This window comes from Balaenoptera ricei, chromosome 16 (assembly GCF_028023285.1).
Source record: "Balaenoptera ricei isolate mBalRic1 chromosome 16, mBalRic1.hap2, whole genome shotgun sequence".
NCBI lineage: Eukaryota > Metazoa > Chordata > Mammalia > Artiodactyla > Balaenopteridae > Balaenoptera > Balaenoptera ricei.
In genome coordinates this window covers 35,378,436-35,405,137 of record NC_082654.1, presented here as the reverse complement: position 1 = coordinate 35,405,137, position 26,702 = coordinate 35,378,436, and the positions used below count along the sequence as shown (strand labels likewise).

General features: G+C 35.1%; 2 protein-coding genes across 3 annotated transcripts in view; one reads left to right on the top strand and one right to left on the bottom strand.

Annotated features, from left to right (window-relative positions):
* FGFBP3 (fibroblast growth factor binding protein 3) overlaps positions 1-26,702 on the bottom strand; it is a 128,796-nt gene that overhangs the window by 24,421 nt on the left and 77,673 nt on the right. The gene's annotated exons all lie outside the window — the stretch shown is intronic.
* BTAF1 (B-TFIID TATA-box binding protein associated factor 1) overlaps positions 1-26,702 on the top strand; it is an 88,719-nt gene that overhangs the window by 15,347 nt on the left and 46,670 nt on the right. The window contains exons 3-14 of one of the 2 annotated variants that reach the window (XM_059900371.1): positions 270-384; positions 2,125-2,271; positions 8,414-8,577; positions 12,995-13,131; positions 15,389-15,518; positions 15,795-15,863; positions 16,965-17,054; positions 17,753-17,848; positions 17,944-18,120; positions 18,832-18,972; positions 19,797-19,921; positions 22,416-22,536. In XM_059900371.1, the coding sequence (XP_059756354.1) occupies positions 270-384; positions 2,125-2,271; positions 8,414-8,577; positions 12,995-13,131; positions 15,389-15,518; positions 15,795-15,863; positions 16,965-17,054; positions 17,753-17,848; positions 17,944-18,120; positions 18,832-18,972; positions 19,797-19,921; positions 22,416-22,536 (1,512 nt within the window). Of the gene's footprint in view, positions 1-269; positions 385-2,124; positions 2,272-2,817; positions 2,889-8,413; positions 8,578-12,994; positions 13,132-15,388; positions 15,519-15,794; positions 15,864-16,964; positions 17,055-17,752; positions 17,849-17,943; positions 18,121-18,831; positions 18,973-19,796; positions 19,922-22,415; positions 22,537-26,702 lie in introns of those variants that run through there. The other variant, XM_059900372.1, reaches the window with a different exon arrangement.

Below are 26,702 nucleotides of genomic sequence, written 5' to 3'. Positions count from 1 at the left end.
AATTTCATTTTCAGATTGTTGAAAGTGTACAGAAATACAGTTGATTTTTGTATATTGATGTTACATCTTGCTCTCTTGCTGAACTCATCTTTTCTACTAGTTTTATAACTCTTGTATTAAGTAATGGGACTTAATGAATAATATGCACTTTGCTTTTTAGAATGTTAAAAACTATGTTATTTTTAAAATGCACTTAAGCATTCTGTTTTGGCCACTTTGAACAAACAAAATTTTTTGTTATATAACTATTTAATTTTTAATTTTTTAAGGTGTTGATATATTTAAGGAGTACAAATTGGGATACTCGGATTGCAGCAGGACAAGCTGTTGAAGCTATAGTGAAAAATGTACCTGAATGGAATCCAATGCCAAGAACCAAACAAGGTGCTTTTAAGTGGAAAAGTAGTTTGCAGTAAAAACTACACATTTTATATTTTAGCAATTTCACTTTTAAAGACTTAATTTTCATGCTTTTAGGTGCAGTCTTGTCAGGAAATAATATTGAATAAGGTGATTTTTTCACCATGTTTTAAAAAGCATACTAGACAAACAAAATGTTTTCTCATATATATTTTATTTATTTTTCTTTATTTTTTAAATTAATTTTTATTGGAGTATAGTTGCATTATCTCACATATATTTTAAATTACTCTACAGTATGCTTGATTTAGAGATTATTACTTCCCTCAAGGATTTATGTTCTAAAAAAAGAAATCAATACAGTGTAAATATTTGTAACAGTCTATTTATTCTTGTTGCTGGGAAAATAGTGTAATTGTTTACTAAATTTAAGCACAGTTATGTGTGGATATTTGGAGGGGTCAGTCTTTAGTTTTTTTTATGTGTCTTTTAGATGTCTTTTAGTGGAAATTACTTGTTTTCTGACTGCCTATTATATATGACATTTAAAAATGAATGTATGCTTTTACAAATTGATAAAGGTATACATTTTAATTAAGTGAGAATTTAATATGGTGCAAATGCATTTCATTTTCAAGTCACTTTGATAACATGACTTTTATCATATGTCTTAGCTCGTCCAAAATTTTTGCTTTAATTTGCCTCACCTATTATTTTGAGGGATTGTGTTAATTTGTCTTCTCTCATCAAAAGAAATATATAACCAGAAGAAGTTATAACTTGTTTTAGAAAAGAGCCTTTTCCATTCCAGCCTATTACTCAAATTCTTTTCAAAACAAATTAAAAAAAAAAATTTTTTTTGCCCTTGCCACGCGGCTTGTGGGATCTTAGTTCCCTGACCAGGGATTGAACTCACAACCCCTGCAGTGAAAGCGTGGAATCCTAACCACTGGACCACCAGAGAATCCAAAAAAAAACTTTAAAGTAGATACAGTAGCATTAAAATATATAGTAAGGTTACTTGTTATCATTAGAAAACTTTAAGATATTCATAGCAATTCCCTTTCAGTTTAGCAATTATACTTTAGTTTACAGATGAATTATATGCAAATGCCAGTTAAACAAACTATTAAGTCAGTGAACAATTACAGTACATTTAAAAATTTACAATGGCATAACCTTTTTGGGAGGAATACAGAACATTTTGTAGATAGTTTTAGACCCCAGATGGATATTTAATTTTAGCGATTTGCCAGGAGATTGTAATTTGCTTTATATTATGAGAAATGAGTCCTATTGATTGAGTACTTCACTTCCTTTATGTCCTAGATATTCCTCAGGTATAGGGAACGATGATGCTCACTAGTTTTATTTATGAATATATTCTATGAATATGTTTATCTTCCAATTTATCACTATGATAAACTACCTTGGTATTTTTTAACTGTTTAATAGCACGATTTTTAACATACATATTTCAACATGGGGATGCATTTCTTCATATAACATTGTGCTTTCATAGTCAAAAAGTTATACACACACCCACTGACATTCTGGTACTTTGTAGTAAGGGAGCCACCTACTAAATAATTTTTTCATAAATAAGAGTTGATCATAAGTAAATTCACAGTAGCTTTTCTACTTCTTCCACATTTTACTTCTCTTAAAATATTACCCTCCCCCCTGCCCTTCCGAAGTGATGCTATTTTTTCGTTCTATACTTTGGCTATATAATCAAATTAAATGTTTTTAAACCTCATCTAGAAACTCCTTCAGAAGGTGCTATGGAAGATTCATCTACTACAGATCGATTGAATTTTGACAGATTTGATATATGTAGATTGTTACAACATGGGGCATCACTTTTGGGATCTGCTGGTGCAGAATTTGAAGTACAAGATGAAAAATCAGGTATGTAGTAGTAGTCCTACAGAAAAAAGTCTGAAATGCGTGCGTTCAGACCAATTTGTTCCTTGGTGTGCTATGTTATCAGTCATGCAAAATCTAATAGATGTCATGAAATGCAAATTCACTGAAGTTTTCAGTTTGAGGTGTGGGGCATGCAGGTGGGGAAGGTAACCAGAAGCACTTTGTCTAAAGCTACCATAGGAATATTTTTCTTCCCTTAGTTGAATATGTACTATATATATATATATATGCACCATTAATAGATACATATTAATATTTCAGTATTTCAATATAGAAATTGTAAAGTGGTACCCAAGAGCTTCAGTTGAATAGATTTTAAAAGCCAGGATTAGTACAGATTGTGGTAATGTTTTCACAATTATGGAAATTTAAGAGGCTATGATAGTTTCCTTTTTATCATATGTTTTAAACATTTAAATAATTGGATCTACTTATGCTGATGACCAAAGCAAAAACTAAAAATGAAAAATAAATCTTAGATAGGTAATTGTCCCATTATCTTTAAACTTACAGAATCCATCTGGATATAAATAAATGTTTTGGCCATTCAAGATTGATGCCTTGAGTGGAAAAAACCTTGATGTTTTTAATGGATTTCTGTAAGTAAATAAGTTGCTTTTTTGACTAAAACCAAAACAGAACAGTGTTTTGTTTTGTTGCTAATTTATCATTAGTCAAAGCATATCTGTCTAAGTTAATGAAATGATCTTCAATTTGTTCATTTAAAAAAAAGTCAAATACCCATTTCCTCTTTCCTAATATACTTTATATTGAAAGATCTAGTGTAATTATTTATGGAGAGAATTAAGAGGAGAATTTGCTTAAGTTCCAGAAAAGCATAGTTTTTTTTTTTTAATAAGGGAGGTAGAAGTCTTCAAAAACTTTCCAATTTGAAAAAAAGTTATCTCTAAGTTTACTAATTAGTAAGTTTACTAATCTTACTAGTGTACCCATGGACATCATGAGAGATCATTGGCCCTTATCTAAGGATAAAAGTCAGTGTCACTTTTGTCACTTAAAAAAAAATATGTGTTTGGGTCGTATCTTAAAGATTCTGATTTAATAGATCTGTGGAGAGTTTTGGGAAATTGTATATTAAAAGAAAAAGCTCCACAGGTGACTGATAATGTAAGCAGGATTGGGAACCCCGATTTTCTTGGAACTTAGTTTTTAATGCTGATAAGTCATAGTATGCTGAAGAGTGCTCATTAAAACCCTCTAATTAGGTTTTCTTTAAATATCTGCTCATCTGTGTTGGTCTCTACATATTTATAAATGACACATATATGATTTGCATAGGTGTCAGTCTGAGTTTCCTTTGCAGTTGGTTATTTTCCCCAGTAGAACTTTCCCTGGAATGAGAGGACCAATTTTAGGCTCTTTGTAAGTGTACTGAACTTATGATCCAGCAGCCTTCATTTTGGATGCCTAGTGTTTTTCCCTCTGGGTAGAGTAGCCTTAAATTTTTTTTTTTTTTAATGTAGCTTTAGAGAGATATAATTCACATACGATAGAAATCCCCACTTTAAAAGTGTCCAATTCAGTGGGTTTTAGTATATTCACAATTGTGTGTAGTTAATTTTAGAACACTGTCTCAAGAAGAAACCCTGTATCCTTTAGCAACCACCTTCCTATCCCCCTACATCCTTCCCTTCTCTTCTCAGCCCTAAGGACCATTAATTTACTTGCTGTAGCTATAGATTTGCCTACTATGGACATTTCATATAAATTGAATCATATAATATGTAGTCTTTTGTGACTGGCTTCTTTTTACTTAGCAGAATATTCCCAAGGTTTATCCATATTGTAGTATATATATTAGTACTGTTTTCATTTTTTTTTCCTAAGTAGTAGTTACTACTGTTACAGGGTGTATCAGCTTTTAAATTGTGATAGAATATAGATAACATAAAATTTACCATCTTAATCATTTTTAACTGTACAGTTCAGTAGTATTAAGTACATTCATACTGTTGTACAGCCAATCTCCAGAACTCTTTTCATCTTGCAAAACCGAAACTTTATACCCATTAAACAGCAATTCCATTCCTTTTTCCCCTCACTCCCTGGCAACCACTGTTTTACTTTCTGTCTCTGAATTTGACTACTCGAGGTACTTCATATAAATGGAATCATAAAATATTTGTCCTTTTGTGACTGACTTATTTCACTTAACATAATCTTTCATGTTCATCTATGTTGTTGTATGTGTCAGAATTTCCTTCTGTTTTAAGGCTGACTAATATTCCAGTGTATGTTTATACCACATTTTGTTTATCCATGCATCCGTCAGTGGACACTTGGGTTGCTTCTACCTTTTGCTTATTGTGAATAATGCTACTATGTACGTGGGTGTACAAATATCTGTTTGAATTCCTGCTTCCAGTTCTTTTGGATTTATGCCAAGAATTGGAATTATAGGATCATATGGTAATTCTGTTTTTGATTTTTTTTTTTAGAACTGCCATACTGGCAGTTCCATAGTGGCTGTTCCATTTTACATTCCCATCAACAATCTATGAGGTTTCCATCTTCTCCACATAACCTTGTCAACGCTTGTTATTTTCTGGCTTTTTTGGTAGTAGCCATATTGGTAGGTGTGAAGTTATTTTATTTTCTGGCTGAATAACATTCCATTGTATGAATATCACATTTTGTTTATTCATTCATAGGCTGAGGACATTTGGGTTGTTTCCACTTTTTTGGCTATTATGAATAATGCTGCCAATAAATGTTCATGTACAGATTTTTGTGTGGGTGTATGTTTTCATTTCTCCTATGTAGATACATAAGAGTGGACTTGCTGGGTCATATGGTAACTATGTTTTACTATTCGAGGAACTGCCAGACTGTTCTCCAAACTGGCTTCACCATTTCACATTCCTCTAGCAGGATACAAGGATTCCGATCTCTGCACATCCTTGCCAACGCTTACTTGTTATTAACTGACTTTGACTTTATCCATACCAGTGACTGTGAAGTGATATCTCATTGTAGTTTTGATTTGCATTTTTCTGATGACTAATGATGTTGAACATATTTTCATGTGTTTATTGACCATTTCTGTATCTTCTTTGGAGACCTGTCTATTCAGGTCCTTTGCCCATTTTTAAGTGGGATATTTGTTCTTTTATTAATGAGATATAAGAAGTCTTTATATACTCTTTATACAAACCTCTTATCTGATATGTGATTTACAAATATTTCCTCCCATTCTGTGCATCTTTTCACTTTCCTGATGGTAACCTTTGAAGCATAAACGTTTTTAACTTTGATGAATTCCAATTTATCTTTTTCTTTTGTTTCTCAAGCTTTTTGATGTCATATGTAAGAAGCTATTGCCAAATCTAAGGTCATTTACCCCTGTGTTTTCTCTAAGAGTTTTATAGCTTTAACTCTTACTCTTAGGTATTTGATCTGTTTTGAGTTCATTTTTGTATGTTGTGAGGTTAAGGATCCAACATCATTCTTTACATGTGGCTATCCTGTTGTCTCAACACCATTTGTTGAAAAGATTCTTTCCCCACTGAATTGTCTTTGCACCCTTCATGAAAACCTGTTGGCGGTAGACATATGGTTTTATTTCTGGACTCTCAATTCTATTCAGTTGATGTCTTTCTTTATGTCAGTACCTCATTGTCTTGATCACCATTGCTTTCTGGTAATTTTTAAAATCAAGAAGGAGGATGGGAGGGAGGGAGATGCAAGAGGGAAGAGATATGGGGATATATGTATATGTATAGCTTATTCACTTTGTTATAAAGCAGAAACTAACTAACTAACTAAATAAATAAAAATTTAAAAACTAAAACAATAAAATCAAGAAGTATGAGCCTTCAACTTTGTTGTTCTTTTTCAGGATTATTTTGGATAGTCTCAGTCTCTTGCATTTCTATATGAATTATAGGATCAGTTTGTCAGTGTCTGCAAAAAGCCAACTGATTTTTTTTTTTAATGCTATTTCCTTTTTTTTTTTGTTATTAATTTATTTTTATTTTTTGGCTGTGCTGGGTCTTCATTTCTGTACGAGGGCTTTCTCTAGTTGTGGCAAGCGGGGGCCACTCTTCATCGCGGTACGCGGGCCTCTCACTATCGCGGCCTCTCTTGTTGCGGAGCACAGGCCCCAGACACGCAGGCTCAGTAGTTGTGGCTCACGGGCCTAGTTACTCCGCGGCATGTGGGATCTTCCCAGACCAGGGCTCGAACCCGTGTCCTCTGCATTAGCAGGCAGATTCTCAACCACTGCGCCACCAGGGAAGCCCCCAGCTGATATTTTGGTAGGAATTGTTTTGAATCAGTATATCAATTTGAGAAGTATTACTGTCTTACTATGAGGTATTATGATCCATGAACATGGAATGTTTTTCCATTAGTTTAAATCTTTAATTTCTTTCACCAGTATTTTGTAGTTTTCAGAATATAAGTTTTAAGTTTTACTTTTGATTTTATTGTTAGTAGAATTGTTTTCTTAATTTTATATTCAAGTTGTTTGTTTCTTTAAATCTTTTTTTCCCCTCCCTGTTCTTTAGATGAGGGAACTTTGTATAGCTTTATCTTTGAATTCACTTATAAAACTATTATAATTTACCCTTTTCAAGTGTATGATTCTATTTTTTTTAATAGTTTGTTTCTCTAATGAGGTATTCTATCTTTTCATCATTGTGACAATATCTTCCTTTACATTTATCATTGTTATATTAGCTGCTTAAAAAATCTTGTCTTCTAATTCCAACATCTGGGTCATCTCAGTGTTGATCTCCATTAATTGTCTTCCTTTTGGGAATGCGTTACATTTTCTTGGTTCTTTGTATGTCAGTTAATTTTGGATTGTATTCCTCACGTTATAAATGTTTATACCACAGGCTGGATTCTGTTATATTCTTCCAAAGAGTGTTTTGATTTGTTTGGTTTAGTTGGTTGTTTTTGCTTACTTGTTTTAATAAGCATTTAATTTGGTGAAACTCAAATTGCAAACTCAGTCTCCTTTGTACTGGGCAACAACTCAAATCCCAATTCAATTTTTAGCTTTAGTTGGACTGTTTGGAGTCTGCCCTGTGCATGCATAGTTCAGAGGTCAGCCAGAGATTCGGCTGAGTTCACAGAATTTGGGCTTTCTCTCCTTTCTGGGTTTTTTCTCTCTACTTTCCAGTGGCTATAGTGATCCCTGACTCTCCTCTAATTCTGCAAGCCAGACAGACTGGGTTTTTACACAACTTTTAAATGTAGGGCGTGGCTGCCCTACATACCACGACTGGGTCTACCTTCAGGCTAAAAACTGGGTCTACCTTCAGGCTAAAAACGTTCAAAAATGGGAAACTCACCTAATGCCATGTCCTTCTTCCAGGTATTGATGACTCCTCCAAGTATATGCCTACTTTTGATTTCTTTCCAGTGCCTCAGGTGGTTGTTTATTATATTTTAGCTAGAATTTGTTATCTGTGGAGGGGTAGTCCAATAAGAACTTAATCAGCTATTATTGGAAGTTAATCATTATAGAACCATCTCTTGCAGCTTAGCTAGTTTAAGCCCAAATTTTTATTTTTAAAATAATACCTTTTGATCTATTTTCCACTGAAATATTGAGGGATTTTTCTTGGGACATTCAAAATCTACTTTTATGCCTTTGTCTTTGTTATTTGGGCTATCAGGACTGTGTCATCTCAGAATACATAAAGGCCACACTTGGAATAAGCATGTATTTGTTGAGATCTTTTTCTGTAAAATAAAATCTAGATTTTTCTTTTTTAAAGCCTGGTTAGAGCTCTCAGAGAATATACGAGATTAGCTATAAAATAATAAGATTGGTTTATTTTCATAGGAATAGATCTCATTTTATATATACTTGATAATTGACAGTAGGGCAATGGGGTAATCTCAGTGAATTTTTGTTAGCTAGAGTGTTTTGTTAGCTAGAACACTGTTTTCCAAGATCCAGTAAAATATTTACTCTATTAGGTAATAAAGTTTATGACATCTTCAGAGACTGTGAGTGTGGTTCGTTTTATTATCAAGAGAAGTATTCTAATGGTTAAATTTTTTTTAAAATTTTAATCGAGTCTGATCTTCATGTATTAGAAAACTGCTTAACTGATTTGAAGAAAATGTATTTCTTCTTTGTTTAAAGGTGAAGTGGATCCTAAAGAGAGGATAGCACGCCAACGAAAACTATTACAGAAGAAACTTGGCCTTAATATGGGAGAAGCTATTGGAATGAGCACTGAAGAACTCTTTAATGATGAAGATTTGGATTATACCCCAACTTCAGCAGCCCTTGTAAATAAACAACCTGTAGGTAAAACCTCTGGTTGGTTGATTGCAAGTAATAATACAGGGGGTTTGTTATATTTTGCTATGCAATTGGAATTTTAAAAAATGCATTTTTAAATTCTGCTCATTGTTGCTTAGTGTCACCATAATTTAGTGTCTTCATAAATTGGATTTCTAGTGATAGATTCTAAGGAGACAGAAGTTGCCACCTACCTCATAGACATTGGACTATTAGATAAAAGGTATGGTGCATCTTTTAGGAGACACTGGTATTGAAAAATCCTAGTTGCATCAATTGCTCTTTCTTTGTTCTTCAATGAAGAAAAATATTTCCGAGTGTGGGAGATAGTAAGGGCTATCATAGTCAGATATGATGATACTAGAAATCTTTACAACTATGATTCTTTTATTTGAGAAAGTAACAAACATGGTGAAAACTTTCAAACAATGCAAAAAGGCACACTAGGAAGCAACCCTTTTTAAGTTATTTGTGCATTTTTCCTGAAATTTTCTCTGTATACGTAAGTTCTTTTAAGCCATGTCCACCTTTTCTCACTTCATATGGCTTCATATATCAGTATATACAGATTGAGCACATTCTTTTTTGACAGCTTCATGCTGTTTATATGGCTGTACCATAATTTTGCTCTGTATTTTTCCTGTTCCTCTATTTTTCCAATTCCCAATGGATGCCTGTATGCTTTTTTTTTTTTTTGAATGTTACCATCTCTTTTTTTAATATTAGACACTTTGAAATAAGAGCCAAAAAAGAATGTTCATATAGGTATATATTTACCATATATAAATGTATATAAGGGTCTTCATCTCAGCAGTTCTCATGACAATGAAAAAATGGAAACTATTCTGGCTAATGCAATTGGATGGGTGTTAATACTAATCACCAAGACACCAAGGTTTCTCATTTGTTGTCTTATTAAACCTTCACAATGGCACTGTAGAAATTATGATCCACATTTACAAGATGTGGAAACGGAGATTCAGAAAGATTAAGTATCTTAACCAGATGCATAACTAATAAGTGCTAGAACCAGAAACCAGGACTACTTGCTTCTTAAGCAGGCATTCTTTCAGTGTTATCTTTCGGGATTTGAGGGTATATAGAGTAGAGCTTAGATTAGTCAGACTAAGGCCATGAGTATACATTATGACTAAAATCTTAGATGGATTAGTTGTGGGGGAATTTCTTAGTTACATTAAATGGAGGTGATTATTAGACTTGGAAATTAAGTAACAAAATTTCTGCCCTTAGATTTAATTTAATGAACTCACACATGACGGAGATTAGCTTCCCAGGAGAAGTAAATAAAAAGACCATATATGACCAAAGAACACTCAGGTGAGATGTTCTTGATAAAATCCCACAGAGACCAAACTGGACTGAGTTGAGGAAGAAAGGCAAAGGTGGGAATTCCTTGGTGGTCCAGTGGTTAGGACTCCCTGCTTTCACTGCCGAGGGCGTGGGTTCAATCCCTGGTCAGGGAACTAAGATCCCACAAGCCGCGCGGTGTAGCCCATCAAAGTTGTTCTGTGTGTAGATCGGTAAATAAAGCTACAATTGAAAAAAAAAAAAAAAAAGAATAGCAAAGGTGCCTGAGAAGAGGCCAGTGAGATAGGATGAGAAGCAGGAGAGATTCTTATGTCAAAAACCAAATGAAGAAAGGGTTTCAAGAAGGAGGGAGTGAACAATGGTGTCAAATGCTACTGAGAGGATGGATAAAATGAGGACTGAGAACGGCTGCCTGGATTTAAGAACATGGAGGACACTGGTGAACTTGATGAGAGCTGTTACTGTAGGGTACAAAAGCCTGACTAGAGTGGGTTCAGTAGCAAATGGGAAGAGAGGAAGTGGACATAACAGGAATAAACAACTTTTGAGTTTTTTGGGTTTGTTTTTTTTTACTGTAAAAGAGAGCAGAGAAATGGCATGGTAGCTGGATAGAGATGTGTGAGCCCAAAACATTGTGAGGTCTAGAAGTTTTGTTTTAAAGAAGGGAGACACTACTGTTTGTTTGAATGCCGATGGGGAGGGATCCAATAGTGAAGGAAAGATTCCTGATTCAAGAGAAAAATTGCAGGAACCATATCCTTGAGCAAGTGAAGGGGTGGGATCTAAAGCATAAGTGGTGGAGTTGACCTTCAGTAAGAGCACGGATGATTCATCCTTAGTAAGAAAAGGGAAGGCAGAGCATAGAGGTCTATACAGTTGAAGTAGCTTTTGATACAGCCACTTAATAACCTCCTTGTCAATCATTTGGTTTCTCAGGGATTCTTTTTTTTTTTTTTTTTTTCACACACACACACTGTATTTTGTTTTTACAAGAGATAAGTAGACTGACACCAAGCATTGTACCATAGACTCTTTTTAAGCTCCAGTAAAAGCTGTGGCTCTCTCCTCAGAAAAATTCACATACATGTGAGATATTACCTTTCAGGGTGTTTAGTGTTCTTTCCTCCTGCCCCTGCAATATCCTTTTAGGGATCTGTGGGTCCCATTAAGAATTCCTGCTTTACATGAAACCTGTATCTTCTCATTCCCTTGGCCTTTCCCTTTGCTTAAGAGGAGAAAGGGTCTATTTGCCTTTATACCAGTTGCCCTCTAAACCATTAGAATTTGTAAACTAAATTTTTTGGCATTGAGGGGTATGTGATGATGATGGAACTTTTGCAGATAAGGGGGGAAAAAAAGGCAGATTCTGGAGGGAAAAAGGAGAGGAGTACAGAGGCAGAAAATATAATAACAACCAGGAAGGAATAGAAAGAAATGGGGTACAAAGGGACGCATAAGATGTAAATAAATAATAAAGAAGACAGGACTTCTCTGGTGGCGCAATGGTTAGGAATTCGCCTGCCCATGCATGGGCCACGGGTTCGAGCTCTGGTCCGGGAAGATCCCACATGCTACGGAGCAGCTAAGCCCGTGTGCCACAACTACTGAGCCTGTGCTCTAGAGCCCGTGAGCCACAACTACTGAGCCCATGTGCCACAGCTACTGAAGCCCACGCACCTAGAGCCCGTGCTCTGCAACAAGAGAAGCCACTGCAATGAGAAGAAGCCCACGCACTGCAACGAAGAGTAGCCCCCACTCACCACAGCTAGAGAAAGCCTGCATGCAGAAACAAAGACCCAACACAGCCAAAAATAAATGAATAAATAAATAAATAAATAAATAAAATTTTTAAAAATAAGGAAGACAATAGAATAAAATAAAGGAAAACTTTAATAAAATAAAGGAAAAATGTAATGTGATCACAGTGTGGTATTTCGACATGGTGTAGGGAAATGAATGGGTAGGTGTCTTAGAGAAAATGGGCTATAGACAGAATAGTTGGATATGGGATGGCAGCAGCAAATTTGAGGTTTGCAGGATCCAAGTTTGGTTGCTTTAGATGTCGCGGACCTTTGGGAAGAGTTACTGAGGTTAGTTGTTGCCATAGGGTCATCACTGCTCCATTGCCTTGTGTATGTGCCAGTGGTCGCTGGACCAAGTCTGTAGCAGGGCACCCACACCAATGAGCCTAATTGGTTGTAGAAGTGTAAATTTCAATTGAATCTTAATCAGTTAAGGGCAGAAAGGATTTTTAGGCCTGCGCTCAAAGCATTTTTGTTCACATCCTTAATAATGTCTCCCATGAATGCAAAAGAGAGCAAAAACAGTATGTAGTGAGTGATTAAGAGGGAAAAAACATATAGGCTAAGTTAACTATAGGACACTGGCCCAGTTACTATAACTATATGGCTATAGTTATTTTTATTTTTTTCAGTAGGAGATGATTATCATTGTTTAAAAATTGACATTCTTTATTCTTATAACTTTTGGATGGTAGTATGGTTTTTTTTTTGTTTTTTTTTTGTTTTTGCCTGCGTTGGGTCTTCGTTGCTGCGTGCGGGCTTTCTCTAGCTGTGGCAAGCGGGGGCTACTCTTCGTTGCGGTGCGTGGGCTTCTCATTGCGGTGCTTCTCTTGTTGCGGAGCATGGGCTCTATGCACGTGGGCTTCAGTAGTTTTGTCTCACGTGCTTAGTTGCCCCGCGGGCATGTGGGATCTTCCCGGACCAGGGATCAAACCCGTGTCCCCTGCATTGGCAGGCGGATTCTTAACCACTATGCCACCAGGGAAGTCCTAGATGGTTATTTTGAAGTCTCACCTCTTCAAAGCCCTCACTGGGGTCAGGATCATACATTTTTGCCTTATCTGTGACAAATGAGCATTTCCTGGCAATTGAAAGAATAAGGGAGAAGGAAGAAGAGAGTGGAATTATGGTACAGCCATACAACAGAACAGAATGAAGCTGTCAAAGAAGAATGTAATCAATTTGTATATAGTGAAATTTATAGACTTTAGGCCTCTTCTGAGGCTGAGACTATGGGTATATATTCTAACTTCAGAAGTTCAAATTCAGCATTCTTTTATTCTTTTAGACTCTCCAGGCAGCTGAATTGATTGACTCAGAGTTTCGAACAGGAATGAGCAATAGACAAAAGAACAAAGCTAAAAGAATGGCCAAGTTATTTGCAAAACAGAGATCCAGGGATGCAGTGGAAACTAATGAGAAGAGGTAATAATCTTTTTCTGCTTATTTAAAACAGTAATGTTGGTTAGCTTAAATCTGGGTCTGCTTGATTTCTAAAAACATTTTGATGATATTGTCTTTGGCTGTGGAGTACCATTTGGATTGTCTTGCTCAATTGTCAGAGAGTATTTACTATTATTAGGGACTAGGACAACTTTCCCAGAAAAATCCACATGTGCACATTTTTTTTCTTAATAATTATGAGCCCTGAATGAGGATTGAAGATCTTCCAAGGGGAGTGCATTCCAGGTAGCAGGAGCAAGTGTAAATGCCTTAATCATGGAATATTCAAGAAACAGAAAGAAAGGCTGTATGACTGGTAAGAGTAGTAGAGAATGAAGTCAGAGAAATGGCCTGAGGACTACAAGTTAAGAATACTACATTTATAAACTGGGTATTATATCACCTGTTCCCTTGGCTGGGGGCTGAGCCAAATAGTGGGTAATAATCCAGGCTTGTTTACCTAATCCTGTTGTAGGAAAGAACTCTGTGGATAAAATCACTGTCCTCACTTTCTTAATGAGTTCATAAGAATGATATCTGCGTGGCTTGGAGCAGCATTTCTCAAGGAGTGGTTCAAAACAACTCCCTTCATAAACACTTTGAGAATCTTGTTAAAATGTAGTTTCTTGGGCCCCACTTAACTCTTAAATCAGAATCTTTGGTGGTGTCCAAGAAATGTTTGAGGAAATGGTGCATTCATAAACACATGAGAGCCTATGAAAATAAGGTTTTGTTGCAGATAACAGAACTTTTTGTTGTTCTTTCCATTCATATAAAGCTAAAAAGTTAAGTGTTTACAGCATTTATTTAAAAGCTAGGCATATGGTGGGGTAAACAATAAACATCTACTTGGTATAAATTTTTACTTGGAGTTGTTTTTTTAAGTATAAAATCTTTATTAATCTTGTTTAACTACAGGTTTTTTTTTAAAGTTAACAGCTCATTAGGATTGTGTAGTAACCTAGTAAGTGTTTTTACTGACTTCTGTTCATTTAAGACTTTTACCCAAATATCTGAATATTGGAAATAATAGACCTTATTTTTCAGAGCCCATGACTCATTCATTACAGATATTTATTAAATACTTTTTATGTGCCAGATACTGTTCTAGGCCCTCATGATACAGTAGTGAATAAAATAGGTAAGAACTCCTGTCTTTGTGGAGCTTACATTCTAGAGGGAAAGATAGACGAGGAATAAGATAAATAATTATATTAATGGTAAGGGTTAAGAAGGAAAAAAGAGGTAAAGCAAGGAACGAACAAGTGAAATGTTTTGTGGGGAGGGAGTTTTAAAGTTTAGATAGGATGGTCAGGGAGAGATTCACAGAGGTTACTTTTCAGTAAAGATATGAAAGAAGTGAGGATGCTAGCCAGCCCTGTGAGTATCCTAAAAAGACATTCCAAATAGAGGGAATAGCAAGGACAAGAGCCTGGGAGTAGAAACATGCTTAACAAGTTCAAAGACAGTAAAATGACCAACCAGTGTGACTAGATTGAATTAGAAAGTATTTGGAGAATAATAATAGTCTCCGATTTCTTTCATCACCTTACAGAAAAAATGGTTGGCCAAGATTACACTATTAAGGTGGAAGGTGGGGCTGGGTGGATATCTATAGAAAATAATGCTGTATATACCTTAACAATGCTAATTCTTTCTTTCTGTTAATAATTCAATAAAGCAGTTACTTGTCTTCTCCTTTGTAATATTTTGTTATTAGTCTAGCCTCTGTTTTTGTTCTTTTAGTCATAAAATTTTCCTCAAATTTTCTGCACACATTTTTCATCTTCCAATAGTCTTATCTCTATATTTTTCAAGTACTAGTAAGATTATAGTGTGTTGCTCAGTGTATTAGTTTTTTTCAGGGTACAAAAGCCTAAAGAAAAAAAGTTATGCTGGGCCAGATTTAGGTTGTTAGGCCAAAAGAGTTTAAAATAAAAAGGAGAGGAGCTGGTTGTAGAGAGAAGGGGAAAAAAGAAGACATTGTTAAATTTGAGATCCAGTCTGAAAGTAAGACGTCTTTGACCTGTTTTACATTTATCAGTAAGAGTAGTAGGATAAAGTTTGCTCAAACATTTTTAAGCAGTTAATCTTAGTTATTTGATACATGAAATTGTAAGTAAACCATATAAGCAGAAAATGGCAAAACATTTGTTCAAATGATGGATTCTCTTACATTCATTGTGGTTAACATTATCCTTTATTCACTTTTTTTAAATGGTGACTTTTTCTTTTTTAGCAATGATAGCACTGATGGGGAACCAGAAGAAAAGAGACGAAAAATAGCCAATGTTGTTATTAATCAGTCTGCAAATGATTCCAAAGTCCTGATTGATAATATTCCAGACAGTTCTCCCTTAATTGAAGAGGTACTATTGAAATGCCCTAAAGTGTCCTTTGAAATTATTTATAATTTTTTCATACTAATGTGTTAGTAGATGGTATATAATAATCTGTCACTTGAGAGAACTTTTATTATTAAAAATCTAAGTATCTTTACTTCATTAGTAAAAATTGTTAATTATTTAAAAATTTAAAAGCCTGACTATTATTATTAGTCCTACAAATAAATACACCTTATTACTTAAATTATTAGCATAAGATAGATCTTTTAAATTAGTAGTAATTCTGTTTTTCTTATTCAGACAAATGAATGGCCTTTGGAAAGCTTTTGCGAAGAACTTTGCAATGACCTTTTTAATCCCTCCTGGGAGGTAGGATTTCTTCATTACAGTTTCTCTCAGCTCTGTTTTCTTGGCTCATGATAGGAACCTTGTCAAGCACAATCTGTTTTTTCAGAGTTCCTGTTCTTGCCCTGTATCCTTCTCAGAACCACTGGTCAGGGCTCTTCATATCACTCGCCTCTTAAATAGAAAACTTTAGACTGATTTTCACCTTTCATACCCCTTTTGACATATTTCTTTAGTGAATTGTTCATTTCTTTTCATTCTTTTAGCTATTATGTAAAGAGTTGCACATCTTCCAGACAGTAAAAATTTCATCTGGAAGTGGACAATTATGATTAAGACCAGTAGTTTCCAAGCAGTAGCTTAACCTCAGAAATATTTCTTCAAAGAAAATCTTGAACAGGTCTCATGTAAAAGAGATGAACGTGAAGTTCCTCTGGTTGAAATTGAGGGTTGGTAGTCTCAAACGATTCTGTTTCACTTCATTTGGCCTCTGAGTAATTTTAAAACACTGTTTTGGAATACCCTTCAGCACTCTTTCTTCTCCTTGATGTACTTCTATTTAAAGCTATTCAAGTCTTAACTCAAATGGGGTCTTGAATAAGTGGATGCAGTGTCAGTGGCACGTTTCCTCCCTTCCAGATGACACTGCAGAAGGCTACAGGGCTACAGTAAAGTATTAGTCATGAGACATTGTATTTGAATTGTCTTCCTTTGATGCTTAACACTGGTAGCTTTGGAACTTAGTATTGATGTATTTATTTCTAAAATATTGGTGTTTGGGCTATAAAGAACATTATATGATGCTTTTCTCTCCCTTCCTGTGGATGATGCTGAATGCAAGTAGAGGTTAGAGGAGTGACAGCCAGGTGGGTTAATATCTCAGAAGGAATTTAGAATAGCTGTTTTCTTGCCTTGATTTTTTAAAAAAATTCCACATAATCAAAATTGTGAAATAAATATATGTAAATCTTCTTGGACAATAGAAGAAAAACACATTCTTGTGAAGTACTGCTTAGTTTGTTCCAATTTCTTAAAAATCTAATATCCCTTTTTCATATTGAAGCAAAGGTAAACACTGTTTCTTAAGCATTTAACCTCTGATATTTGCTTCCTGGTTCTTTTTAGGTTCGACATGGTGCAGGCACTGGACTTAGGGAAATCCTTAAAGCTCATGGGAAAAGTGGTGGTAAAATGGGAGACAGCACTTTAGAAGAGGTAAGTGTAAGTGTAGTAAATCAATAATTATCACCAAGTTTCAGTAGGTGGCCTCTTTTTCCAAGACAGGGCAGTAACAGAGCCATGAAGTAGAAATGAGAGGTAAATAATAAGAAACATGGAAAGGTGAACATAAGGAAAAAGATAAAAAGGTTAGGAAGAGGTTTACTTATATTATTTATAGACAGGAAGAATGAGTTCAAGGGAAAGATATGTCTGGAAATATTGAGTGGAAAAATATGTAGAAGCACTAGTATTTGAGCAGGATATAAGGGATTCGAATGTAGAGTAAGATGAATGAAAGGATAGTTTAAAGGTCAGTAAGCAATATGATTGGTGTTAAAATGGAGACACTGGTAATAGGCTAGATAATAGATATGTGATAGATATAATTAATACCAGAGCAGCCTTAAGTGGTTTCTTAATTTCTCTTGGAGTGCAAGTAAAATAATAGAATTCATGAATTTTAAAGATTTTGGTACAGTATATCTAATAATCATCAAAGAGGATGTGGTTAATATTAAAGATAGTAATTGGGACTATTCCATATTTTGGTTATTGTTCCTACAGCTAAAATAATCTGTCCCAGCATTTTGTTTCAGTTTACTATACTGTAATAGTTTAGTTTTAGTTTTTGGACCTAATATGTTTCCCTTAATATGTTTTAATACGTTATTAAAAAGTGATCATTTTAACAGATGATTCAACAGCATCAAGAGTGGTTGGAAGACTTGGCTATTAGACTCCTTTGTGTGTTTGCATTAGACAGATTTGGAGACTTTGTTTCTGATGAAGTAAGTAGCGCCTAAGGGAGTCTTTACCCAATCAAATTTCAGATTCTTACAAAATAAGTTTTTTTGCAAATGTGAGTTATCTTTTTTATTTGTAGGTTGTGGCACCAGTTCGTGAAACTTGTGCTCAGACATTAGGTGTGGTGTTAAAACACATGAATGAAACAGGAGTTCATAAGACTGTGGACGTGCTGCTTAAATTACTTACACAAGAACAATGGGAAGTTAGACATGGTGGTCTGCTAGGAATAAAATATGCGTTGGCAGTTCGTCAGGTAAACACTTCAGTTTTTGAAGCATGTACGGGAGAGTTTTTTCCCCCTCTTAGTTTATTTTCATTAATTAAATGAATTGGCCCTAGATTCTTAGTGTTACAGGTAAGCCAGTCCTTCAAGATTTGCCTTGTTGAGGTAGTATCATAGAGATAGGTGATGCTAATAAGAATTCAAGTACAAATTAAAAGATAGCCTTGGAAACCTGTTTCTATTTCATAGCAAGACCAGTTCTCAGCGAGATTCGTAGTGTATGATCACAGGAGTAGCCTCTGGGAGCTGCCTTTATTGGGGTGATTGACAAGAGGGTAGTTTGGAGTAATGAGAAGCAGGAAGAGATGGCTTTCTTTTCCCTCTTCTCTCATATTCCTTTTGGTTGTCAGTGGTGTTGAATGAGAAATAGAAGTTAAGGTTCTAGCACAGGAGTGTGTATGTGTGTATTCACACTGGGAATTCATAGTCCTGCCTTGAAAACATGTTCTGATGTTTCAAGTCACAATGAATAATGAAGTACTTGATACTGTTGTGTTCTTTTTGAAATGAGATTAGTTACATAGGCATCTGTTGATGTTATTTTTTGTTTCCATTTACATGACTCTTTTTAAATAAATAAATATTGGAATTTGTGCTTCCATATTTAAATTTAATAAAAGATGTTTAAGCACAATAATTGTACTATAGAAAATTAATCTATTTTTATGTACTCTTTTACAGGATGTAATTAATACTTTATTGCCTAAAGTTTTAACTAGAATAATTGAAGGACTCCAGGATCTTGATGATGATGTGAGAGCTGTTGCTGCAGCATCGTTAGTACCTGTGGTAGAAAGCCTTGTGTATCTTCAGACACAAAAAGTAAATATTTTTGCATTTTCTTCACGTAGAGCCTGTTTACATTTGAGGTGTAGCATGTTAGGAAAAACACTGAGACTTTTTTCGCCATTCTCCATTTTTCTTATGACAAATAACCCTCTGATGCATGGGATCTCGATTATATATTATCCTTGGGAAGAGTGAACTGTGTTTATTTATCTTTCCCTTTCATGTACAGGATATGTAGGGAACTTCCTTGAGAAGGAAGCAACCATCCCTTCTTCATTTCATTCCCGGTTTTTAGGCATATGAGATTTTTGTTTGTTTTGATTTTGGTTTTGGCTTTTGGTTTTTTAATCTGGTTTCATCTTTGAAATGCCTCTTTTAAGATCTATCTGACTTCCCTTTGTATTACCAAAACTGGAACACATGTATCTGGGAGTGCGGCAAGCAGTACTTTGAAAGCTCAGAAACTAAATTTGTCCTTTCATGATGATTAGGAATGTATTAAATATATTAAAATTATTTTACTCAGAGAGTCCTGACATGTGTGTCTACACTGTATTGGTTTCAAAGTTTAGTTTTTTTACATAAAATAGAGTATTGGATATCTTATTTCCTGAATTCTCCATCCAATTATGAGCCTCATTAGAAAGGGCAGTGCCAAAGTAGAGTTGAGTGGCATTAAAAAGAGGGGTAGAGAATTGTTAAAGGCTTCTTAACTTTGCTCAAAACTGGCATTATCCAAGGTCATTGGGATTGTATATGTTGTTGAATCAGTAGTGACTCCTGAGATACAATTTGGCATGGCTCGTGAATATTTCTTGCAAAATTAACAACTGTTTTCTTGATAACTAATCTTACAGGTACCCTTGATTATAAATACATTATGGGATGCTCTTCTGGAACTAGATGATCTAACAGCTTCAACAAATAGTATTATGACTCTTCTTTCATCCTTGTTAACTTATCCTCAGGTTCAACAATGCAGGTAATTATTTCTATTCAGTGGAAAAAAGTAAAAAGTGTTTACATACATTTCCAGATAATTAAGCCTAAAAATAGTCTAGCACCTTTTAGAACAGTACTGTAAGTTGGGGATGCCAAAGACAGTTATTTCCAGGAGGACTTTTCTTCTTGACTGTCTAGCCACCAGCTCTTTTGGGGCAGGAACTTAGAGAGGTCATATTCTTGGGTTAGTTCATTTATATAATTCTTCGATTTGTTCATCCTGTAGTAGTTAACTTTAGAAATACAATTATTACATGTTATTTTCACCTCTAGCCCCAGACTATGGAATTTTAGCCTTTGTGACATTTAGTTAATAGAATTATCGTTGAACATCAGTTGTACTTTTTCCAAAATTTACTACTCTGTAAACTTTTTCTTTGTGATGTTCACTTCAACTCTTGTTCTTTATTTCAATAATCAGTCATCAGGAAGGAGATACATAATAATGTAATATAATGTCCAAAGGCAGAGTCTGGGTGAAGCCAAAACATAAACCAAAAATTTAAAGTGTTGTTTATTTTCCTATCCTGATATTTGAAATGAAGCTCAGCTAATTAATGTATTCCCTACCTTTTAGACTGGCTCCTGAATATTATTTTCTATTAATAGTATCCTTGGAGACAGAGAAGAAGAAAATCATATGCAACTTAAAAAAAAAATCACAGATGAGAAAATTAATTATTCTTCTTAGCCTAGTGAGAGTGTTCAATGAATGTTTATGTGATTATGATCATAAATGATTTCTGGTTCTGTGAGTGAGTCTATTTCCAATGAAAATCATCGATGTGTGAAAAATGTTTCAAATAATACTGACCTGCTGGTAGTCCTTCAATGTTAAATTTAGGCTAGTAGGACAGCTCACAAATTGGAGTAGCAAAATAAGTGCCTATAAAATGAAGAAAAAAATTGAAGTGGTAGTGCCTATATGGCGTTTCCTAATTTTCCGATGGTTTCATTGGTATAGGGATTAAATCAGTTAATCTATATGAAAGCCCTTCTCAAGCTGCAAAATGCAAGAGTTCTTAATTACTCTATATCAGGGGTTGGCAAACTTTTTCTGCCCAGATAGTGATGTTTTGGCTTTGTGGGCCATAGGATCTCTGTCAAAACTACTCAACTCTGCCATTGTAGCACAAAAGCAGTCATAGATAATACATAAAGGAATGAACATGCCTGTGATCCAAAACTTTATTTTAAAAAACCAAGTAGAGTGGATTTGAACTGTGAGCCTTAGTTTGTTGGCACCTGCCCTAAATAAAGACTCTGGACTTTAAAAAAAAATAATCAAGTGGACAGTGTCTGGAAAGCTAGATAATGTAAAAAAAAAATGAAAGAATGTAGCAAAAATTCTGTTAATTCAATGTGAAATAATGTAGTTTTTGATCTTTTTTTTTTCAAAATTGCCTTAGAAAATTTGCTTCATATGTTGTGATATTTGGCAGATACTTTCCAGCTTATGTAAGAAGAAATGCAGCATGTATTTGGAGCATGAACAGTTACACTATTAACAAGACCTGTTATAATGCTTTTATAATACATATTTGACTCTGTTTTATGTCCGTGTGTGCATGTGTTTTAAGTTATAATTTTATAAGTAAATTTACTAAATGTGTAAATAAATGTAAGAAGTGATGTTCATACAAACCTGCAAGTAATGAAAATAGCATTAAAAGATGGACCTCCTGAGAGGAACCAAAAGAACAGAGATAAATAGTTACACTGACATATTCTTTTTTCCTCATTTCTTTTTCTACAGAGGTATATATTTCAAGTGCTAGTTATAAATAATTTCCTAATTTGAGGTAACTTTTATAAATGACTCACGGATGTGACAGGAATCTTATGGTCCAAGTTGTTAGCCTACACGTGGCTTTGCTTGCTTTCCCATTTAAAATCTAATCTGTGAGAAGGAAGATAATTTGAATTTTCCTAACTTAGTAATGCTAGATCAGGATAACAAATTTCAAATCTACTACCATACCATCTCTTGTTTCTTTTGATATGTGATACAGTTGGCCCCAAAGGGGGTTGTAAGTTATGTGCACCTATTGGTTACCCATTGGGGTTAGCCATGGGAAAGTAGTAAGGATTAGCAATCCTGATTTTGTGTAGGCTGACCACGAGCTAAGATACATGCCCCCATTTTCCTGAGTAAGAACAGACTGAGAATAAGTGCAGTTATATTGGAAAGTTCTAATTTGATAAAGGTTAATTCATGGCATTAGTGCCATAGAACAACCTAATGTTAATATTTCTACTCTTCTTTATGACTGCATTTGCTCTGTCTGTACTGGTACTATAATAACGGTTTTGAATGAGGGTGTTAAGCGAATGTTCGTATGAAAATTGTATTGTCTTTTTAGAACTTATTCATCAGAAAAGATGCTAGGTCCACAAGGAATTGATACTTAGATAATGTATCAATAGAGCTTCAACTGAGAATGAGTAAGATTAATTTGTGTCTTCTTTATTAGTATTCAACAGTCACTCACAGTTTTAGTTCCACGAGTCTGGCCTTTTTTGCATCACACTATATCATCAGTTCGAAGAGCAGCATTGGAAACTCTGTTCACTTTATTATCAACTCAAGACCAGGTAAGAACTAATAACCGTAGTAATCTTGAAATTTATATAAATTAATTTTGTAAAATAAATCTGATCACCAGGTTACCCTTGCTTCCCATAAAGATCAGGAGAGCGCTAGGCCTAGTAAAACTGGTATGGTGACTATGTAGACACATAAGAATATAATCACCATAAGGGCAGAAGTATTTTAATATTTTGTTGTAGGTTGTATTCCCAGCACTTGGAATATTGCTTAACACACGGGTGGCCCTCACTGAGTATTTGTCGAAAGAAAGATTGATTGAATATTCCCTTCTTGTCAGAGACTTGTTATTCATTCTTTGCTTGCTCTGTGTGGTTGACACTTGGATGATTGGCAAAACTCATCCCAGGTTAGAAGGCTACATTTGAAGCTCTGCAGTATGACTCTAAAGACTGATAATAAAATTGCTAGGCACTTACCTCCTCTTAAGGATTACTCGATCTTAAGAGCATGATATTTCGAAGGATAGTATACTTCAGGAATAACACAATGAAATGCCTACAGAGAACCTTCAGGTGATATCACTGTGTGAATGGAATCTGTTAATGAGCTGAGGAGTCCTTGCCCTGTCTGTAAAAGGCTTCACATTCCTATTTTAAAAATAGCCCTAAAGGTCAAACAAAATACTAGAATTTAGGGAAACACCATAAGGAATCTATTCTTCTATCATGCTGTTATTTATAGGTACTGCAGTTTGAGCCGGTGGTCTTCAAAAAGCAGTGATTAATTTTTTTAGACAATGTAGTAGGGATAAATGTCTCTTTTGTGTTCACTAGCCATGCATTCATATGTGAATTAGGAATATTCCATGTAGACCTACTTTAATCTACAGCATGATGTTGTGTTGCACTACCATGAATCAATATTTGTGAAGTTTCGTTTTGCATTATCTTTTTTGTCTAATCACAGTCTTCTAAGGAAAAACTATCAGGTCTGTTTTATAATCCTTAGTTGATCAGGCATGGGTTCATATGACAAAATCGGCATGGGTTGTTCTGAATTTTCACTTCATTTTTGTTTTACTTTTGTGAGTTTTGCCTAAATGTTTTTGATGTAAATATTCTTAAATTCACTTTCGGTAGACCTCTTGAAGTTGTCAGATTTCTTCCCTTCATGTTGTTGTTGTTGTTTGGAGCAGTTTTAGGTTTACAGAAAAACAGCAAAAAGTACATAGTTCCCATATGCCCCTACCCACATGCACACAGTTTCCCCTTTAGCTAACATCTTGCATTAGTGTAGTACATTTGTTACAGTTGATAAACCAATATTGATATATTATTAACAAAGTCCACAGTTTACATTAGGTTTCACTCTTTGCATTGTAGATTCTGTGGGTTTTGATAAATGTACAGTGGTATGTGTCCACCATCAGAGTATCATAGAGAATAGTTTCACTGCCCTAAAAAATGCCTGTGCCCCACCTATGCATTTCTACTTTTCCTCCCTTCAGAGCCATAGCAACCACGGATCTTTTTACTGTCTTCATGGTTTTTGCCTTTTGCAGAATGTCATATAGTTGGAGTCATGTAGTAGGTAGTCTTTTAAGAGAGGCTTTTTTTCATTTAGCAATACAGAATTAAGATTCCTCCATGTCTTTTTGTGACTTGATAGCTCATTTCTTTTTATCACTGAATAATGTTCCATTGTATGGATGTCACACAGTTCATATATTCACCTATTGAAGGATATTTTTGTTTCTTTCTGTTTGGGCCATTACGAACAAAGTTTTAAACATTCGTGTGCAGGTTTTTGTACGGGCGTAGTTTTCAGTGCACTTGGGTAAATACCAAGGAGCACAATTGCTGGATCATATAGTAAGAGTATGTTTAATTTTTTTTTTTTTTTTAAAGGGGAAAAGGAGGAAATGAGGAGTCTTTTTTTTTTTTTTTAATTGATTGATTGATTGCTATGTTGGGTCTTCGTTTCTGTGCACGGGCTTTCTCTAGTTGCGGCAAGCGGGGGCCACTCCTCATCGCGGTGCGCGGGCCTCTCACTATCGTGGCCTCTCTCGTTGCGGAGCACAGGCTCCAGACGCGCAGGCTCAGCAGTTGTGGCTCACGGGCCCAGCCGCTCGGCAGCATGTGGGAACTTCCCAGACCAGGGCTCGAACCCGTGTCCCCTGCATTAGCAGGCAGATTCTCGACCACTGCGCCACCAGGGAAGCCCAAGAGTATGTTTAATTTTATAAGAAAGTGTCTTCCAAAAGTGGCTGCACCATTTTACATTTCCACCAGCACTGAATGAGAGTTTGTGTTGCTCTACATCCTCTCCCAGCATTTGATGTTGTCAGTGTTGCAGATTTTAGCCTTTCTAATAAGTGTATAGTGGTATCTCACTATAGTTTTAATTTGCAGTTCCCTAATGATATATGATGTTAAACATCTTTTCATATGCTTTTTACCATCTATATTTCTTCTTTAATGAAGTGTTCAGATCTTTTCCCCATTTTAAATTGGGTTGTTTTCTTATTGTTGAATTTTAAGATTTCTTTGTATATTTTGTATACGAGTTCCTCATTGTTCTTTTAAGCCTTTCTGTTCTTTATAAGGTGATTAAGCCACCTGCAGTCTCTTTTAAACTTAACTTTTATGGCTTTATTTCTTTAGTAATGTCAACTTTATTTACATTATTAGGAAATCAGGTATTTCATATAAATCAGTTTTCTAAATAGTTGAAACATACTTTTTTGCCACCAGAAATAGTTACCCATTAAAATCATTGACAAACCTGGTTATCATCTTAAAGTATATTAAACATGAGTTAATATTTTTTGATGAATGAGTCACCAATATGACTTATTGGTCAATAGTGTGCTTGCTTATTACGGTATACCGTGGGAATATTGAGATACATGAGTCACACTGCTTCTTTTTCAGTTGCTTTTTCCTAGGTTTTTTTTTTTTTTCCTCTCAGCTGTCAATTGTGATTTCTCACTTTTGTCCGTCTTAATAAAATCTGGCTCCTCCTCCCATGTTTCAAAATTTTTTGATCCCAAAATTGCTCCAAATCCCCTTCTAAATTTTTTTAGCCCCTCAATGATTGGTTTGTTTGTTTGTTTGTTTAATACATTTATTTAGTTATTTATGGCTGCGTTGGGTCTTCGTTGCTGCGCGCGGGCTTTCTCTAGTTGAGGCGAGTGGGGGCTACTCTTGGTTGAGGTGCGCGGGCTTCTCATTGTGGTGGCTTCTCTTGTTGCACAGCACGGGCTCTAGGCGCGTGGGCTCAGTAGTTGTGGTGCGTGGGCTCAGTAGTTGTGGTGCGTGGGCTTAGTTGCTCCACGGCATGTGGGATCTTCCTGGACCAGGGCTGGAACCCTTGTCCCCTGCATTGGCAGGCGGATTCTTAACCACTGCGCCACCAGGGAAGTCCTCAATGATTGTTGATATTGGCTATTAAAATTATGTGGCTGTGAAAACATCTCTACGATGTTCTGTGATGTGTTGATTTCTTTTTATTCGGGGTTTTATTTATTTATTTATTTAGGTCCTTTGACCAAATTTGAATTTGCCTTTACTGGCTTGTAAATGAATGCTTTGGCCTTAGCATATGTAAAAGATTGATGATGATGACTGTCATTTCTTATACCAGAACTCTATTGTGTTTGTATGTGATTTGTGGTACGTCAGCCGTCACTTATGCATAGGCCCTCAATATTTGTTAAATAAATTTATATAAAATTCAGTGCAGGCTGTTACGGGAAATTATCAATAAGAAAAAAATCCTACGTGGTTCTTACCTTGAAAAAATTTATGGTATGATTGTGATAAGACTCTTATGTAATAAGTTTAATAACCTCTGCAAATAAATAATGGAAGACCAGAATATGATAGGTGTCAGGAAGCAGCATTGAAGGCTAGACTTAAGTGCTGAAAGATCAGGAGGATTTGGGTGATAAGGTTAAAAAAAGTCATCTTCCCTTACTTCTTCCTATTTAACATCTAATATCTTTAAGACATACTTCTATAAGCGTCTCATTTTTCTGAATAATATGTCAGTTTCAAATTAGGCAAGTTATACAGACTGTATAGAACAAAAGAGCTTTTCCAGTCTCCTCCTTTTAGACGTTTAAATCTATCCTGCTTCCATATCTTCCATCCAGTTATTCTGATATGTGCACAATCCTTTATTTTTCTAGGTCTTAATGTTTATTGTA